The sequence below is a fragment of the Brachyistius frenatus genome, unplaced genomic scaffold (assembly GCF_029030835.1).
Source record: "Brachyistius frenatus isolate BFR_SWC_R1_liver_20210118 unplaced genomic scaffold, ASM2903083v1 Contig_13, whole genome shotgun sequence".
In the NCBI taxonomy this organism is placed as follows: Eukaryota; Metazoa; Chordata; class Actinopteri; family Embiotocidae; genus Brachyistius; species Brachyistius frenatus.
In genome coordinates, this window is record NW_027210612.1 from 722,828 (window position 1) to 741,901 (window position 19,074).

At 42.4% G+C, this 19,074-nt stretch overlaps 2 protein-coding genes across 4 annotated transcripts in view; one reads left to right on the forward strand and one right to left on the reverse strand.

Annotated features, from left to right (window-relative positions):
- The window catches only part of marchf8 (membrane-associated ring finger (C3HC4) 8), a 75,889-nt gene extending 66,095 nt beyond the window's left edge, over positions 1 to 9,794 (forward strand). Inside the window, exons 6-9 of one of the 2 annotated variants that reach the window (XM_069692646.1) lie at positions 3,920 to 4,100; positions 5,130 to 5,265; positions 7,354 to 7,368; positions 9,410 to 9,794. In XM_069692646.1, coding sequence (XP_069548747.1) covers positions 3,920 to 4,100; positions 5,130 to 5,265; positions 7,354 to 7,368; positions 9,410 to 9,714 — 637 coding nt within the window. In that variant the 3' untranslated portion in view covers positions 9,715 to 9,794. The remainder of the gene's footprint in view (positions 1 to 3,919; positions 4,101 to 5,129; positions 5,266 to 7,353; positions 7,369 to 9,409) is intronic. The other variant, XM_069692644.1, reaches the window with a different exon arrangement.
- Positions 9,795 to 13,274: 3,480 nt separating this feature from the next.
- Positions 13,275 to 18,893, reverse strand: alox5a (arachidonate 5-lipoxygenase a). Of its 2 annotated transcripts, XM_069692648.1 has the most exons (14): positions 18,709 to 18,893; positions 17,632 to 17,830; positions 17,443 to 17,524; positions 17,233 to 17,355; positions 16,471 to 16,577; positions 16,195 to 16,367; positions 15,908 to 16,054; positions 15,606 to 15,809; positions 15,452 to 15,538; positions 15,184 to 15,362; positions 14,904 to 15,025; positions 14,423 to 14,523; positions 13,932 to 14,102; positions 13,275 to 13,717 (listed from the first exon to the last, which is right to left on the reverse strand). In XM_069692648.1, the coding sequence occupies exons 1-14, from the start codon at positions 18,856 to 18,858 to the stop codon at positions 13,538 to 13,540; spliced, it is 2,025 nt and encodes a 674-aa protein (XP_069548749.1). In that variant the 5' UTR covers positions 18,859 to 18,893; the 3' UTR covers positions 13,275 to 13,537. The 2 variants fall into 2 exon arrangements, with proteins under 2 accessions (XP_069548749.1, XP_069548748.1); XM_069692647.1 differs by having other exon boundaries at positions 17,233 to 17,524.
- Positions 18,894 to 19,074: the final 181 nt, after the last annotated feature.

Consider the following 19,074-nt stretch of genomic DNA (forward strand, 5'->3'; position numbering starts at 1 on the left):
GCCTTTTGGTGGTGTATTGCAACATTGCGTGAATGTTGCTGCCACTATCTGTTGATCACGGGTGTCATCTAACCACGTCTTTATTTGAAAGATATGGCCAACAAAATATGCAGTGATATCTTACATTTTTTACTCCCGCATCTTCTTTTGCCGCTTCTCTTTTTCTAAGCATTTTATGACTTGCACACTTAACATATGCGTTACTGCCCTTATGCACATTCTAGTAGAGGACGAGATGCAAACAACCGCAAACCGCTCCAAAGAGCCACAAGCAACGGCACTACAATATACCTTTAAGCTTTTATATCTGACATAAAACAGCTACAGTCCATGTCATTTCTTAACCTTCCACCAAACGATAAGTGTCTCCCCAGCAAATGTAATATTCTCTTTTAAGGCAAGCGTGGCCGTGCAAAGAGAGACAAGTAACCTCTTAAGACGTGCAGAGAAGGGGAAGGAGGAAAAAGCAAGATGGTGCTGATGCCTCTAATTGAATTGTGTTTTTCACTGATCAGCGTGTCTCTGGTGATGTATAGCTTAAACTGTTCTGACTGCAAACGGGCTGAGAGCAAAAAAAAAAAAAAAAGCCTCAGATGTCACACTCTGCCCCGCATCATCCACATGAAAATCTGTTTAGCAGCAAAGAAAACAGATTAGTGTTGAAAAATTCATTTGAAAATAAAATACATCAACATTTTCAGGATGAGGGCAGCACGAGGAAGTGTAGGGTGCAAAGACTGGCTGCATGCCACAGGAAAAAAGTACAAGGAAACGAGGAAAGACGGAACAAGAAGAGAGTGAATGCCTCGACAGGCATTGTTGTTGCCAAGCTCATTTCCTTCTCCGCTTGTGGTGCTTGCGATTTCCTGACTCTGTTTTGCTTCTCACATTTTAATGTTGACACAATCTAACGGAGTCCCTGCCATTTTAAAATGACTGTTGAGCAGGGTGTGTTTTGGCTGCTCAAGTTATGCAAATTAAGTTTTAACTTCCCATGCCTTCCAGCGCTTGGAATGCGCCGCTGCTGGCACAAAAATAGATAATTTAGCTGTAAAATTGTAAAATGTTTCTGGGATTATTATTGAGTTAATCTACGGTTGTGCATTACACCGCATGACAAGGCTGAATTTTGCGTGCTTTATTTGTAAGATTTCTATCATTAAAGTGCCTTTTGAAGTAATTTACATAACATTTTGTCTTCTTCTGGCAGGTGAAACCTCCATGAAATTGAGCAAAATCTGATATTTTTCAGCAGAAGATCTCTCCAGTCTCACACACTCATGTTGTTTACTGATCCCTTTATTTCCACCATGGCGTAGGTGTAGGGATTTTTCTGTCATTATCCCCTCCTACCTAAAAAGAAAATTCCCATCAACGTTAGAATAATTTGTCAAATTTGTTAATTTCAACAGGCAGCCGTGCTTGATATAAGCACCAAGATGGTCCAGTTCCTTGAGCTGTTTAAAAAAAAAAATGTTTTTGTTGAAATGGTAATACAATATGCGTGGGAAGAGAATCTGCAGTTCATCATCTTGTTATCCATGCAAACAAAGCTGCCTATCCATAACCAACAACAAAAAAGCCTCCTCTGGAGATGTTAATTGTGCCTCCTCTCTCCTTTAATCCCCCAGTCCTCGTTTCCCTCCTTCCAACTCCTCCTCTTTTGGAGAACCTGTGGAAATGACCTATTTTTATCCTCCATTGTTAACTCTGTCTTTTAATCTTGTAAGACTTTGGCCAGATCAGTGAAGTCTGAAAATAGACTGTATTTTGTAAAGGCACTTTCTAACCTGTGTGGACTGGACGCATGTGGGTATGCATGTGTTTCTCTGTGTGTTCTCATCCTGTCCTGAACCAGGATAAAGACAATCCCATCTGAACACCCCGCTCCCTTTTCCTCTTTTTTTTTTTCCCCATGCTTTGTTTGCTTGTTTCTTCTTCCCCAGAGAGACGTGGCACTGCTATCAGTATTTCACTCAGGGGAAAACACAGTAAATGCCATCCCTCATTTATGCATCAATCTGCTTGGTCTAATCAGTAGAAAAAGTGGATTTGAAAAATAGATTGATATTTTGTATTCATTTACACTTCTGCTTTATATTGCAGTACAGCAGCTTTAACTCCCTTTCCAATCACTCTGTTAGTCCAGCCAGAAACATCAGTCTGACCTTTAATCAAAGTTGTTTTGCGGTGGAACCAGCAGCAGCAGATTTTGGAGCTTATTGCTTATTTACTGGTCTGAGCAACCACAACAAGGTCAATGTCCTGACGTTGAGTTCTGAGATCATAATGACTTTCTGCTTTCTCAAGTGAGATGTGTGTGTGTGTGTGTGTGTGTGTGTGTGTGTGTGTGTGTGTGTGTGTGTGTGTGTGTGTGTGTGTGTGTGTGTGTGTGTGTGTGTGTGTGTGTGTGTGTGTGTTTTATAATGGCACGTATCCTGCCGTTTCACACAATCTGTCTGTCCTGTCAACTGGACAGACAGAACAGACTCTGCCTTACATTCAACATACAGACCAGACACACACGCTTCTCTTTAATGTGAGAACATCTCCTACCTGTCAGACAGTATCCGATACGTGTGCTCTTGAAAAGCAGTGGTGGACCTCTTCAGTCTGATACCTGGGTCCTGAGAGGTTGCAGACACCTAATCGAATGTTCCAGTTGTCTTTATCTGTCCACAGAATACCTCACAGAAGTCTTTGTAAGCTTCCACAGGGACCGAACACAATATCACAAACACCTGGTAGATGCAATGCAACTGCATGCTGGAGAAAATACCAGAATTGTGAAGCTTTAAAAATTAAAGTACATTTTGTAGGCCAACATTTGTGGCGGTTATTGCAGGGATACACAAACAGGGGTATTTGTGCATGGAAAGATTATAGATAAATAGACGGATAAAGAGATATAGTTCCACAAACACACCTGGACACCACATGTTACAACTGAGAGTCTGAAAGCTGTATAAGAAAGTGAGCAGAGGCAGCTAAAACATTTGCCTACAAGTAAGGGATCCATGTTTATAAGATGTATGAAGTTAACATTGGTGAAAGTAACTGAAAAGCATTTGAAATTGCTGAACCTAAGATATAAATTGTTAAAATAGTTTGTGGTAGTTAAAAAGTAATGTCATGAATAAATGGTGAAACGAGATAGATTTTAAGAATGGTTGAACACAGTTGAAGTGGTTTTGGTTGTAGGAGTTGGAGCACAAATAGAAACCTGACCAAAGCAACCCAACATTTACAACTGAATTATGCAGAAATAATCTAGCAATACTCACTCTTGGGATCATCCAGTTTATAATTCATGCATGTGAACTGATAAGATGTAAATGGTCGGATTGGTGTTGATTATGTTGTCGCCACTCCCCGTATGTCCACTTAACATTGTTATCATGACAGGCAACACTGACACTAAGGCTGCTGTACAGCTGCCAGGTATCTGATTAGATTGTTCAATATTGTGCTGCGACACTGCGATAATGTAGATATTTTTTTCCCGAGAATGTCGCTTGGGTTTGCAAATGAAGTGCTTTGAATCAAATTGGTTTGTCTTGATTGAGGTTATTCATGTGGGACACGTGTTGCCTTCTGCAGCCGGGGTCTTAATATGCTTTTGTATTTGTGAAATTGTATTCACACCTGACATGCTTTTCCCAAAGTGTGGAGAAAATTAGCATTTTTCCGAGCACATTGTCTTATTATGACTTATTATAAATACTACAAGAGAGCCCGATACGTTTGCTGACACACAGGATATCTTTTAGAACTCAAGTTTTCTCGGATTGGGGGAAATATCTGTCAGCTTTGCCTGCCAACTTCTCTCTTTCTGATCTTTTCTTCTCTCCTGTCTTCCTCCTGCCACAGCTTTCTTGCTTCTGGCTCAGTGTTGACTTGTATTCTTTGGCTCCCGTAGGATTTGTCACTGTGAAGGGGATGACGAGAGCCCTCTGATCACACCCTGCCACTGCACGGGGAGCCTGCGCTTCGTCCACCAGGCCTGTCTACAGCAATGGATCAAGAGCTCCGACACTCGCTGCTGTGAGCTCTGTAAATATGAGTTCATCATGGAGACCAAGCTCAAACCGCTGCGCAAGGTGAGACAATTAGTATGTGTGCGTGAAGCAAATTAGTGCTCATATTCATTAGTTCATTCTCTGTAAATGCATCCAGGCCACTGATGCAGCTGTGTTTCCACGTGTCCCACCTGAAAATGCCAAAGAATGGCCTCCAATCTGCCGCACAGATAACACATAACCCTGAGCTTTGACGCCGTTTTCAGAAGTGGAACTCTTTGGGGTTTAGTGGTAGCGGGGGAGGGGTTGTGATTCATGGTTTACGGGCAGCACACGTCCCTTAAAGGCTCTTATCAATCGCTGTGGGCTGGAGATAGAAGGACACTCTTAATTAAAATTCCTCCACCCTTCATTAGCTGCACAAAAGACCTTAAACAAATGCTCCGCTGTTAATAGCTTCTGAGTCCCATGGGTGAATATTGAAGTTGTTCATGTGTGAGCGCGCAAGAAAAATTTGAGATGAAGGCGGATGTTGGTGTCGGTGTGAAGCGTTTATCAAAGAGTGCTTGGTTTCATGTTGTACTGCAACACCCGCTTCTCATAAATGTGACCCCACAGTTTTGTACCATTTCATTTCTGAAGTCAAGAGCAATTTATTTTGGATGTTGGGAGAGCATATAAAGCTTATTTACAAAACTAGTCGGATGGTGCTGGCCTTGTATTTTGTGTTTTCTTTGTGGCACTGGGCTCATTTCCAGCCTCATATATTGTGCAGCCAGTGGCCGACAAGGTGCTAGTGTGTTAACTGAGCGCCTGGCAGGCGGCAGGGTACGTCGCCTCGGTGTGCTGGGGCCTCCGTGCCACTTTTCTTCTCCATCTTCTTCACCCTGCCAAGAAGGGCTGTGTAATAACGGACCTTGATCACAGCAGCTCAATGGTCTCCATCAAATATTTAGATCACACTCTGAGCTGCCCCAGAAAATGGCCAAGAAAACCAACAGTTTAATTGCTTCAAGTGTATGAAAGACCGATGTGTTTTGTGTGTGTTTCTGAATTGTCGATGCACTTTTGACATCCTGAAATCCTCTTTCTCTTGTGTCTTTTTCTCAGTGGGAGAAACTACAGATGACGGCGAGCGAGAGAAGGAAGATCTTGTTTTCGGTCACCTTCCATGTCATCGCCATCACCTGCGTGGTGTGGTCGCTCTACGTTCTTATCGACAGGACGGCAGAGGAGATCAAACTAGGTCAGCACAGACTCCAATGCGCACGCACTCGAGCATTAACGTCGTTGTCTGTGTTGGATGTGGCGATATGTTGGACGTCACCCACTCACCCACAATCTTCCAGCGTGACCATGAAGTCATTCGTGTGCCGCATTTCACGACAAAGCTGTATAACTGTCGTGTCATCGCAGTGATGCGAGAGTGGATAGTGTGAAATGTTCCTTTAGTTTGGGGTATATGTGGGCGTGATTCACATGCAGAAACTCAGTGGGTGTCGAAGTCACAGCTGAGAATGAACAAACATGCAAAGAAGTTTACCGTTTGCTTTCGAGATTATTTTCTGTTTCTGAGGAGTGTTTTAGATTCAATTCAGCTCCCTTTGATCTCCCATCTGTAGTCTGAGATTCCCAAAAATATGTGTTTCTATCTCGTTCTAAGACCCACAGTGAGACTGACACCTTCAGGCTGAGGTTGTTCTTGCAGGTTGAGATGATTTCAGTTTGATTCAGGATTTATGTGTTGAAGATCAGTTTGTGGTCAGCCCTGTTCAAGAAAGGGAAGTAGTCAGCAAAAGATTCTCACAAGCATGAAAGAGTGTGGTTGACTGTTTGTGTGAGTGAGTGAGTGGGTGGGAAGGGGGGTGTCAGACAGTGCATGTATGTGGTGTGCATGAGTTATCAGTATGTACATGTGCTGCAGAAAATGACAGTGAGGTTCGACAGCTATGTGACAGCAGTAGTTAGTGTCAGTTTGGCACATACTGAACATGTTTATAAAAAAATTTTAAAAAACGAACAGCTAGAAGGCAAATATCTAAAAATACAACACTGTCAATATTTTATAACAGGGAAATCATTTAAAGGAGTAGTTTGACATTTCGGGGAATACGCACACTTTCCTCCCGGGGGGGTCAGATGAAAAGATCAATAACGTTTTGATGTCTCAAGTTAGCAGCTGGTTACAGCTAGCCTGGCTGAGGTAATACAATGAGCCAAATTAATATGTTACATCTTGTTTGTTTAATGCGTTCGACAGACAAAGTGTAAAATGGTTTTATTGGGGCTGTAAGTGCAGGACCATTTCTTGGCAAGGTGCAGTCACTGTGTGGTTGCCAGGCAGCCAGCTAGCCATTTCTAAAATGGTCCAGACATAATGTGTAAATAAGTGAGTTTTTGAGGCGCTGCAATTTTGTTACTTTGAGACATCTTTATGTAAGTTTTATGCATGTAACACTGCGATTGTCTCAAATGACCTAAAACGATTGAATTAGTGGGTGTTTACCTCAGAGTCTCTTTGCTTTTTTTTTTTTTTGGTTTATTAAGGAAAATGTAAGTTTGGTTCTATGATAACCTCTCAGATTTATTTTTTTTCCCACTACCTTTGTGTTGTATTAAGTGTCTGTGCCAAACCGGACACTGCTGCTGACCATAGACTGTAGAATAGCCTCAGAATAAGAGGGCAACAAAACCAGACGTTTAGCCACCTATAGAGCCCTGTCCGCATCCATCCTGACCAAAGTGGAAAGCAGCACTTAGTCATGGAGAGATTGACGGCGCTATCCTCAGATGGCTGTGCTGTCCCTGTCGGGGCTAAAAAAAAAAAAAAAAAAAAAATGGAGAGAGGAGTCTGCTTTAATGGTGAGCTGTTGGAGCGTCCGCTGGCACTTGGTCTGCTGCTCCTCATCCCTCCCTGGCATATTTGGCACTTCTCAGACGGTGTACAGATGGAAGAGCAGGCTGTGCCTGTTTAGCTCAACCTGATGATTCAGACTTATTCGAGTCCCTGAGGGCTGTCGGGTTCAGTAACCATGGTGATGCCAAATAGTTCCTCACCTCTCCTGCCAAGACGCTCACAACCACAGTTATGTTTTTTTTTTTTTTACTCACAAATCCAGATTACGGCAGAGGTGGATCTAAATACCGTGAAATCCATTTTATTGTCTCTCTTGATTTGTGAAACGGATTTAATGTTTGACTGCATGGTGGGTTACATCCTGAAGTGTGCAACTGTAATAATTTGACTTAAAATTTCTTTGGCTTTGCCTCTTCTATCAATCTGTTTGTGTGTCTTTGGTAATACATGATACTTACACTCTCTTTACTCATGCAGCCGGAAGAATCCCAGGTAAACATTTCAACTTTGACCTTTTGATTTTCAAATTGTGTTTTCCCCGTCAGCCTTTCCCCGTCAGGTGTATCCAGTTCTTTTCCAACTGCACTTTATACCCCTTTCCTTCCCTTCTCTGCCTTGATTTCAGGATAGAAATGCTCCTTCTTCACCCTAAAAGGCGACTTATATTCACACCACCTCACTGAATGTTCCGGCATAACGAACGCAGACAGACACAGAGTCGAGGAACACGCTTTGATTTATTTTCTGTCTTATACTTTGTGACTGACGGTTTTGATTAAATCAAACCTCACTGTCATATTCTCACACAACAAATTACACTTTAATCTCTTTTTGTGAAATTAGATTTAAAGTGTCTGACATTTCTGTCCTGCAGAGTTTATACTATACTGATTATGTTATGTTTGCCTTCTTTGAATTGGTTTTCCTCACATCATACGAGGCATTTTTGTATTTCATTCTATATATTTATTTAAATATAGGATTACGTTACTCCATCATGGACTTTTCTTAAACTCATATTTTGAACTCGCTGTAAGATGACAGCTGATGTGAAAAGACTGATGGGATGTAGGTCAATACCTTTTTTGCATCTCGGTATTTGTTTTGAACGACGCTGCAGTTTATTACAAATATTTATGTTTTCCAAAATTGCAAATTTCTTACCTCCTACATGGAGCCTTGGGGTTTTAGGTATTTGCAGTGTGCAGAAATGCTGGAATTGCCCCGGGGGCCATCCAAATGTTTTTGCTGTTTAGCGAATTTACTACAAATCACATGGTGCTCATTACTGCAAAACATTTGGTAAAACCTGCTGCTGTGGGATTTTTTTTTTTCCACTTTTCAAACTGTAATTTATTGCTTTAATTTCATAGGTATTATTATTTTGGGGGGGGCATTTCGTGGCTTTATAGGACAGCGATGTTGGAGAGATGACAGGAAATAAGAATGACATGCACCAAACGTCCCCAGCCTGACATGAACTGGAGACCTTACAGTTTATGGTTCAGCTGCTAAACCACCAGAGCATTCCCGTTTATTTATTCATTCATTTGTTTTCATTTTGAGGAGAATAAATATCAAACCGCAGACGTTAAACCCGCTTGGGTTTTACAATAACACTATGAACACCACGTCTGATTTTATTAGTTATTTTTATGGCGCTGTAATGTTCAGTTTAGACTGTGGATGAAACCCTCCATCACAGTACATGTAATTTTAGATTAAATGTGTCTATGGTTGGGAATTTTTTTTAATCTAATTTGTTTAATTAAGATATCTGACAAACCTTGTTGCGCTGAAGCAACAATAATATTAAAATTAAAAAAATATTCCTCACAGTAACACAATAAAGTAATATGCTAGGAAAATATCAAAAACAATTAGCGTCCACTGTGTAAACAATATGGCAAAATATGATCAATTGATCTTTAATCGTGATCACATTCTGATTTACTGTCCAAACCTGCATTACCACAGAGCAGTAGATTAAATGTCAACAGGATTTTCACCATCTCATGCCAGTTTCAGGAATGTGATTTTAATCCTGTACAAACATGCGTAATAAACATAAAACGGCAAACAGAATGAGGAGCCGTGATATAAAACATGCATAATTTACAAAAATGTCAGCGTGCTGCTGAAACATAAACCATCCTCGTTAAAGAAATACAGCACCGTGCACACACTGTAATGATCCTGTGTCCATTTGTCTCCCGTACATTTATACTGCAGTTTCCCCGATCGCATACCTTCCTGTTTATACATATTGTAGTTCAAGGTTGAGCTGTTGAATGAGTCACTGAGATATTATTAAAAAAATGCAGCAGCTTGTCGAGCCACCCTTCTCTGTGTATTCCACCGGTGCATTTTGACCTCCTGAATCTCACTATATACATAATGTGCTAGACTGTAGACATTTTATTTTGAAGTAGTTTGTTGTTGTTGTTGTGGTTGTTGTTGTGGTTTTTGCAGTCTGGTCTGTGTTTGACTCGTGCACTCGTTTCTTTTTTTTTGTCTGCTCTCTGTCACTCAGGTATACTGGAATGGCCTTTCTGGACCAAACTGGTGGTGGTGGCCATCGGCTTCACGGGGGGACTGGTTTTCATGTATGTGCAGTGCAAAGTCTACATCCATCTATGGAGGAGACTCAAGGCCTACAACCGGGTCATATACGTGCAGAACCGGCCGGAAACGTGTAAAAAGCTGGCGCTGGAGAAGCCGCCTCTCATGGAGCCCAGTCTGGAGAGCAAGGAGGCTCTGGCCCCCACCCAGTCAGACACAAACTCCTCCCAGTACACAGAGACAGAGGACTACAGTATGGAGGTGCTACATGTCTGACACTTTGGTCCAAGCTACTAGTTGTCCTACTCTTACGACACACACACACACACACACACACACACACACACACACACACACACACACACACACACAAACAAGGCCCACGGTGAAGGGTAGCGGTCACGGAGATGCTCTGTGACTGAGGAACAACCAGACATTCCCCCTTCGTCCGATCCTAGACTGACCTCCTCTGGTCGTCTTATACTCCCCAACCTTCACCCACAAAGCCTCCTTCAGCGGTCCACACTCCTCCTGTCACACCTTATTCCCTCGATTCCCACTCTCGCATCTTTCCTTTCCTGGGACCAGACTGTTTATAACTGACTCCTGTAAATGTCAGAAGGGGCCTGGAGGTCACCACAGGACTCTTGTATGCAGACCTCTGTGAGAGCAGGACTGAGAAGAATGGACTCACAAACGCCTCCGGAGGCCTACACGTCTCTGATGATGTTCGATTTGTTTGTTTTTACCGCCTGTGAGTCTCGGGACAACCCGCCGTGGATCAGTACGTAGCGCCGCGCATGGGATCACTGGAACAATCCAACTACTGCCATCTCTGTTGCTATGGTCTGTCAGCTCGGCGCCGGTCTGGATCCAACCCGGCCTCGATCTGGACACACATCGAAGCACTTTTATTTTTTAGTGTCCACAACACACCCTCTCTCCTCCTCTAATTCCTATTTCCTCTTTAATATGACCTAAATCTTGTATGTTATACATGAGGGTGAGCACACTCAAACAAACTTCTCCTCAAATGCACATGTACTTACAGATTAACCCTCCCACGGATGACAAAAAAGGAATCGGGGTTAAAAAAAAAAAGAAAAAAGAAAAGTGGAAACGTGCTGAAAGAAACCGAAAAAGATGAAAATGTGTCTCTCATAGCTCTACTGCAGATAATGGAAAATCCAGCGACATGACTTCCCTACCCCAACATGAACTCTCTGAAGGCTTTGAGAATGTAAACTTTTTAAAAAATGATTTAAAAAAATAAATAAATAATAATAAAAAAAAATACATATAAAAAAAATACAACTTTTTTTTACTGGTCACAGGAAATTGCGAGATAATTTCCGTGTCTTGAGGTCGTGATGAGAGCCTTTGGGCACAAACGGTATCGCTCTTGTTTTTCTATCATGCGAAAATATTTACAGTGTGATATTCCATGTGCAGTTTTTAATATGTTGATTTGTTTGCTTAGTCATGAGATATGCCTTGAGAAACCCACAGCTGCCTGCTTTCAGTTTGCCCTCCTGTCACTCCCACCGCGGCGTAGAAACTGAAGCATCCCCGACAGTTCTGATTAAAATAACTGGAACTGTGGATTTTAAGATTTCACCGCTTCAAACTGCAGATAAGCACCTGCACATTTACAATCTCTCGTCAATTATTATAATTTCTTTTTCTTCACACTTTTCAGCAAAAGAGGCCGATGTGCGAGTTCTGGTGTTGGGGTGTGGTATAAAGCCTCACAGAGACTTCAGAAAAGCAGAATTGTCTAGTGGGGGTGTCTAGTTTATTTTTGCCAGACTCTCTCACATGGTGGAGGAGGACGTCTATTTTAGTATCTTAATCATAAGACAATGTTTCTCTTCACAACTGGTTGCGTGTGGCTCAAATAAGGCGAGTTTTTTTTTTCTCCACACTTTTCCTGCATTAATTCAAGCGTTCGGGATGATTTTTACGTCACTGTAGGTCATTACATTCATCAAAAGTCAGATCATTTATTTGTCCATACATCCTGTGACGGATACAGTATGGCTCATTGTGTCTGAGTGGATCGCCCCCCGCTGGTGCGAAGCTGCAGGTGCAGACTGAGACGGGCAGCAGCTGATTTCTCTTGGCCATGTGTTTGTTTTTTTTGGGCTTACAGTCATTGTAAGTGCTTTTGTTTATGTGGGAGCACAGACATGCCGGGCTCATGTTGAGCCTCACAGCCATTCCAGCAACACACACATTTAAAAAAAAAAAAAAAAAAACCTCGAAAAAACAACAACTTTGATACCAGTTATCTGTCTGTGAACAACGATGGTCCAATAACACACATGACGATTACTGCTCAGCAGCAGCAATAAATCAAATCAGCGCTTTGTGTTTTTGCAAGAATTCATACTGTATTTATGTACATGCCCCGTAGTGACTTGAGATCTGGAGTCTATTATAATTTTAACACCCAAAATGAGCCGAGGGAGTTGTGAGTCGAGCTGGAATAAGAACTAGTGACGAGAAGCTTCTCTGAAACTTCAAAACCTGGGAGGCTCAGTGCAATTAGACAGATAAAAAGTGCAATTACCCTTTTGTTGTTATTCTATTCTACAGTTATGTACTGGTGTTTCATGTCCAGGCAGTCCTCTGGATATAAAATGAGTTTCTTTATTTGTGTTGTATTTATTTTTAACAGAAAAGCAGTACAGTTTGTTCATTTAAAAAAAAAAAAAGGAAAAGAAAAAAAAAGAACTTTCATCGGTAATTTTATGCAACTTACACTGTTTTTTTTTCCCAGGCATAAACACGAGAAAATCACTTCAGCTCTCTGTTTTGCACCTAGTTTGTCATTTAGATATTAGAGTTGTAACTCAACCTTAATGTGAACATCTGCTCTTTTTTTCCTCACTTTTTAAATTGCTTGTTTAATTTTGTTTTAATTATGCAGATTAACCACAGCATCAGATTTGAACATGAAAACAACTTTGAATCGACGGACAGTTTCTCAGTTTCCTTGAGATAGAACATTAAAGATGGACTTTTGGTTTTTTTTTCTTTTCTACTCATAGGAGCTGGCTCCTTTTATGAAGTCTGACACAGATGTTCTGATGAAGATTGAGGCCACTTCAGGATGCTTCTTCTCTGAGCGCAGCTTTGTCCTTCTTACTTTCTTAGTGTCCGTCACCATGAAGTGATTTGGTCTTTTCACAATCCTATTGAGTGGGACATCGGCTGAGATGAAGTAACTTTCTAAGCTTTAGTCTTTTGGCTGAAGTCTAGATTTTTCCGTCTGTCTTTGCCCTGTCACTCAAATCTGATCACGTCTGGGAAGAGTGTAACTTGCATAAAGCTACGTTTGTTTACTACTGACTGGACTTGAACATATATGACTGTTCCCCCGTCTTATGATATCATTCCACGAGTTTGTCTGTGAATTTACTTTGAAATAGTAACTGTAAAGAATTTGGTAACAGTACTTTTAAGTTTTTAAAAGAAATATTGATGTGTTTTCAGTTAATTTCCCATGTTTGAACAAAATATGTAGAATTAAAAAGAACAACCAAATAAAAATTAAGTTACTTTTAACACTTTTTCACTGCTTCATTTCGAAATCGTGTGTCGTGAATTAAAATGTGTGGCTGTGGCTCAGATGGTACAGCGGGTTGCTAACTGCAGGAGCGGTGGTTCAATACCCACCTCCTCTAGTCCACACTCTGAAGTATCTTTGGGTGAGACACTGAACCCCATGTTGCTCCTGATGACAGTCAAGCACAGTGCGTAGCAGCTCTGTCTCCACTAGTGTGTGTGTGTGTGTGTGAGAATGGGAGGCAAAAATTGGGAAATTTGCTACATTAGAGCAGACCATTTCTAGTATATATTTAATTATGCACTATAGTTTTCAAATACTTAAAACAAAGAAACACCACGTTGTTGTCATACACGACAACAACACGATATATACATCGCAGAGGACGTGTCCTGAAGTATCACAATAACACACTCGGGGGTGATGAGGAGTTTTCCAACACCACATTTGGACATCCCAAAACATCAGTTGAACTGCAGAATATTAAATAGCCATGATCCTCTGCCCTGAAGAAGCGCTTTTCATTCCTCAAACGGCAACACTGTTTGGGATTTGGTCGGGGGACATGTTGTAGTATGGCAGCTTCTTTCCCTCGTTCCTCCTCTTGATGGAGCTGTTTATCTCTGCCAGCTGCTTCCTGAACTTCTCCATGGCCGCCTTCACCGGCTTCTCTGTGAAGTGCTCATCGGGATACATGCCCAGGTAGAGCTGCAGGGAGAGAAACAACACAAGTCGTTCACCTCGCAGGCACACGGCAAGGAGCACAAGCACATGCTGAAGTAGTAGAGCGAAGCCTCCTGGGAAAATAGAAATTTATAGTTTGTATCAAGCTCATGATTGTTTTGGCTGCTCCTGAAAACAGTCTGCGCTGAGACGTGCAGTGATTGCCTGTGTGTTTGGACAGGGAGGGCCGTTTCCATACCTCGTTCTCCTGGTACTGGCTGAGGGCCCAGACAGCCCCCAGGTGCCAGCTGGAGCGCCCGCGATCGGGGAGGCTCTCGATGATCAGGTTCACGTTTGCCAAGCCCTTCTGGTTGGGCGGGGGCTTCCGCATGGTCGACGGAGCGTTGGGGATCCAGGAACACCAGTCATACTGAACAACATACACGAGGTATGTGCATGCAGAACATTTACTCAAGGACTCAAGAGAATCCACTTTTTTCAATTTGCTTCTTTTTCTTTTTTCTTTTTATTTTTCAGCAACATCCACATTTGAAGCGTTATTTATTGTCAGGATTCCTTCAGTCTTCTCTACATATATTATATTAGTCTGGACAGACTGTACGTAAACCGCAACTTGACTGGTTAGTGGAGTCATACAACCGTGAGGTTGTAATTCTACTTTACTGCAAATTGATCTTAAAAAATAAAAAAAAAAACATTGAATGTCAGGCTTTAAAATCTTTTACTCACCTGTCCGAAGTTGACAGCTGCATGCTGAGCTGAAGCCGTAAACACAGCGACAGTCAAGAACTCTGTCAGCTCCTCACGTGACTTCAGGGACTTGGGAAACGCTGTGAACAGATTGTAGCACATGGAAGTTGACAAAGTGAACTTAAATCTTTGCAAAACAACATTTTTCTTTTGCAAGTGTTACAAAGAACCTTGTACAACACCCTCGGACAGGTGGCGGTTGTGAAATGCAGGTCAGATGTTGCACCATCAGACCCCAGTGGCTTCCTTTTCTCAGCCTCAAACTATTCTTCCAGAACAGAACAGATGTGAATATATAATGCTGCCTGTTCCCTATCTTCCCCAGTATTTCTTTGACTAATGTCATGTTGAGGGGGAAGACGCTTCTTCTCTTCTTGAAAAAAGAAGCTGTACGGATTGGTTTGCTGCACTGCTGAAAGAACAATCATACAATGAGACGTCTTGTATTGTGTGCACCCACCGCAGTGATCGAAGTCCTGCATGCCGAAGCTGCACACGTCTTTAATGAAGGCCTGGATCTCCTCGTCTCCTTGCACCATCTCATCGCTGGTGTAGTAGATGCACACCACGTCAGACACAAAACTGCCGCAGAGAAAACGGGACAGTTTTTTTTTTTTACAGAGGAATCCAAAAATGCTGCAAACTTCTCCTCCTTCGTCACTCTCTCGCACACAAGGGGGGAAAAAAAACAAAAACGATTCAAGAGTGCCATCTTTAAAAAAAAAAGAGTCCTTCCTGACCTCTTGGTCGCCTCCCACACCTTGTAGCCGTCATCCCTGTAGAAGTAGGTGGGCAGCTCCTCCTGGTCGTCCACACCGCGGCTCTTGATCATATCGGGGAAGCACAGAGACCTGTAGGTCAGAGACTTGACGGCCTTCTGAATCAGCTGGACGTGACCGCCTCCACCTGTTGCGTTTGCCTTGATGAGGATGGAGAAGATATCATATCACTTATCACTAGTGAATGCATTACGTTTTCCACGCTGCTTTCGCGCATCCACAAACTCACCTTGTCGAAGATGCCACACTCACAGATGAGCTGCTCCCGAGCCTTGGTGTTGATAGCGATGGTAAAGCGAATGTGTGGGATGAGCAGCTTGGAGAAGAAACAATAATCAGTCGATCATTAAATCAATCTATCACTTAATCATCCGGAGTTTTACCTTATACACCGGGTGCACTGCAGGAAGCTGCCTGTACATGGCGACAGCAAACACCTCAGTCATCAAGTGTGTCCTCAGCAGGTGTGTGATGTTCTGGTGGTACTGGAAGTCCGCCGAGCGGACCCAGATCTTAGCCAGCAGCCAGTCATACTGCTCGTCAGTGGGCAGGAAGATGGGGTTGTCTTTACCTGGAGTCTGGTCAAGCTGAGACACACAGACGATGAGGAAACGGGAGAAGCACATGTCAGTTACTCTGAAATGTTTCATTCGTAGAATAATGGTGTGACACAACATCGCTGTACCTGTATGGCTATCGGCATGATTTTCTTCCGTACGTTCTTGTACAGCAGACAGATCGGAGCTGCCAGGTACTGCAGTGTGCACGGGTCTGTGCAGTTCGCAGTGATGCCGTCTAACACCTCGTAGTCTACTATGTAGATGTTACCTGCCTGGAGCCACAGCACTGGGTTACATTGTACATCGGTGGAAGAACTCGGAGAGACAGAGAGAGAGAGAGAGATACGACTGCTGTCGAAACTCATCCCTGTCAATAATTAAGCTGACCGTCAACAGACAGAACCAGGTCTACCTCTATCTCCTGCTCCAGAGTCAGCTCCCTCTCCAGGCTGACGGACACCATCTCATGAGTGACGGGAAACTTGTCAGGAAGTTTGGTGCACTTTTGGATCAACACCGGGTTGCAGCCGTTCAGAAATTGATATCCAAACATGAAGTCCTCTTTCCAGTGTTGCATCACATACTCTGGAAAAAAACAACAACACAGTATAATGTGCTACAATGTGATATAATATAATATAACAACGTAACAAATAACATAACATACAACATAACGTGTGAAGCTGACCTGAGATTGTGTTTTTGATTCTCACAAAGATTCTCTCGAAGTCTGCGAAGTCACTCCAGGAGGACTGGAACATGTGCATGAACTGGTTGATACACAGGTTCTCTATTCTGAAAACCCATCATCATCATCATCATCATCATTTTAAAATCACCATCATGGTTGTATTTTTTTCACCATATCCACATCAAAAAGAAAAAGAAAGTGAAATCTGATTGCTTTCTGAGCCACATATAAATTAAACCCCGAACATAAAATAAATTCTAAAAAAGAAAATCGTGTTTTGTACTTTATGATGATTTTCTGCAGCATTACAACAAATGTATTGACCTCTAACCAATAAAATGCATCATTTCTGACACTTCTGAAGCTCCCTATAGTCGCCTGACTCGTTCTCCTTTTGAATTTGAACATCTGCACGATGCAGTCAGTTGTATAAGGGATCCGTTTTGTGCTATTTTGTCCATGTGAAAGCCTGCATGTTTGCATGAAAGCACAATGCAAATGTCGCCGGTGATAAACACACAATGATGCCTCTGTTTTTTTCCCCCAGGTGATCCTGAGTACAGAGAACAGGAGCATGCTATAGGACCTCAGCTCAACAACTGACTATTAAAAGCTTTGCATTGGAAAAACACCCGCGAGGTTAAAGCTCCACTGACTCCCTCTGCCCCCGCCCTCAAACCCATCAGCTGTTGTCACGACCTGTTCACTTTTTTTTTTTTTTTTTTTTTACCACAGGTGTCTGTTAGTCGAAGCACGTACGCTTTACTGTAGTTCAGTACGAAGTCCACTCCCTTCTCACTGTCAAACTGGATGTCCCGGGGCAGCTCGTTGTGTCTGTTGGCATCTATGCTCATAGGAAAGCCTGGCTGCCACTCCTTCCATCTATAAAGGGCAGCAGAAGTTATCAGAGAGCAGCCTCGGCCTTCTGTGACACACAATACCACACGTGCACGTGCAGAATGAACCTGCCTGAAGCTTTTCCTCCTGCTGTCGAGCTCTTTTAGTCTGTGCTGCTTGACCAGGCTGGTCTTATCATCCTGAGGCAGATGTGCTACGAGACAGAGGGGGGAGATGGAGCAGAGCTCGTTCACTTATGCAGACAGAAAAATATCAAGCAGGTGGTTTGTTAGTCAAACAAACAAATGGACCGATGGCTACCTCGCCCATCCCGCAGCACCACTTCCTTGTTATCCACCAGCCAGCGAAAACAGGGGAACTCCAGGTATTCTCCAGATGGAGTCTTGACTGTGATGTACCTGCAGTACCAGTCATCCTGCACCCAGTATTTATTCTTCTCGATCTTCACCAGCACGATGTCACCCAGGTCCTCCCCAACCCTCACGTCGTAGGAGTCCACCTGCAGTATAGTCAGCAGACTGTAAAAGCTGTGTGCTGGAAATATATTCATTTACAGCCATTTGTAGAATCCTTTGTGTGTTATTATTTTTTTTGTTTTTTGGTGGAAAATATCACAATACAGGCAAAAGTGTTTGATCTGCAAGCAATGCAGTTATTTAGGTCAATGAACTGAACTTAAATTTCAGGTTTGAATTGGGAAATTAAAGAAATCACCTGAATTTTACTGTCAAAAATGTTTTTTTTTTTTTTAAGAATAATTCAAAAGTTGATGCTAAATTATACTTTGATACCTTGTCTCACCTGCAGCTCAATATTTTTGTAATTTTCCATTAATCTTATTATCTCGATTCTATTCATATATTTTGTGTCTCTCTTGTATTGTGAAACACTTTGTGACATCTGATCCAGAAAGACACCGTAGAAATAAATTGGACTTACTGAATATCTCATCATCTAAAGAGAAGGTGTAGCAGTGTATCTGTCTCTACACCTGCTCTCTGAGGAATAAGATGACAGCAACAGGTTAATGAGTGAAGAAGAAGTTTTAGTGATGTTGGAGAAAGACGTCCACTTTATGCATTTCTGTGTAAAAAAAAAAAAAAAAGCAAACTTGTTCACTTTTAGAACCTGTTAATATTTCCCGTTAAAAGATGCTTCATGTTCATAGCAGTAAACATTAAGTTGCACTTAAAATTTCTCAAGTGGACAAATTTGTGTTCGTTCATTTTGTTCACGTTTACTAATCTGTAGTCACACCCCTGCAACAACTTCTTCCTCTTCTGCACCCAGTGATTCCCTGCAGTTGTTTATGCTCATAATTCTCCAGAAGATAAATAATGGAACCATCGGTCACAGGGTGGCCCTCGCATCACTCACCGCCCCCCTCTCAAAGTCATTGTACAGAGCTTTGTCCAGCAGTGTCCTCTCACTGCATCGCTCCGTGCCCACCAGGGTAACGTAGATGTAGTCGTCCGTCCCTGCGAACCACTGGCACCCTGTGGCAACAGTCACCGTGTACGACGGCATGGCGATCACACAGGACGAAGAGGACTCCAAAAACACGTCCAAACACCCCCCTCCCCCACTGAAGGTGAAGAAATCTGCAGAAAAGTTCTTCTCTTACTGATGCAGACTTCTCACTTCTCGGTGTCTTGCACAAACACCAAGACAACATGTAAAGAGGGAGGTGCATTCAGGGAAAACTGGGGCCTTTCAGTGATGTGAGTGGTCTCCACCCTTTAA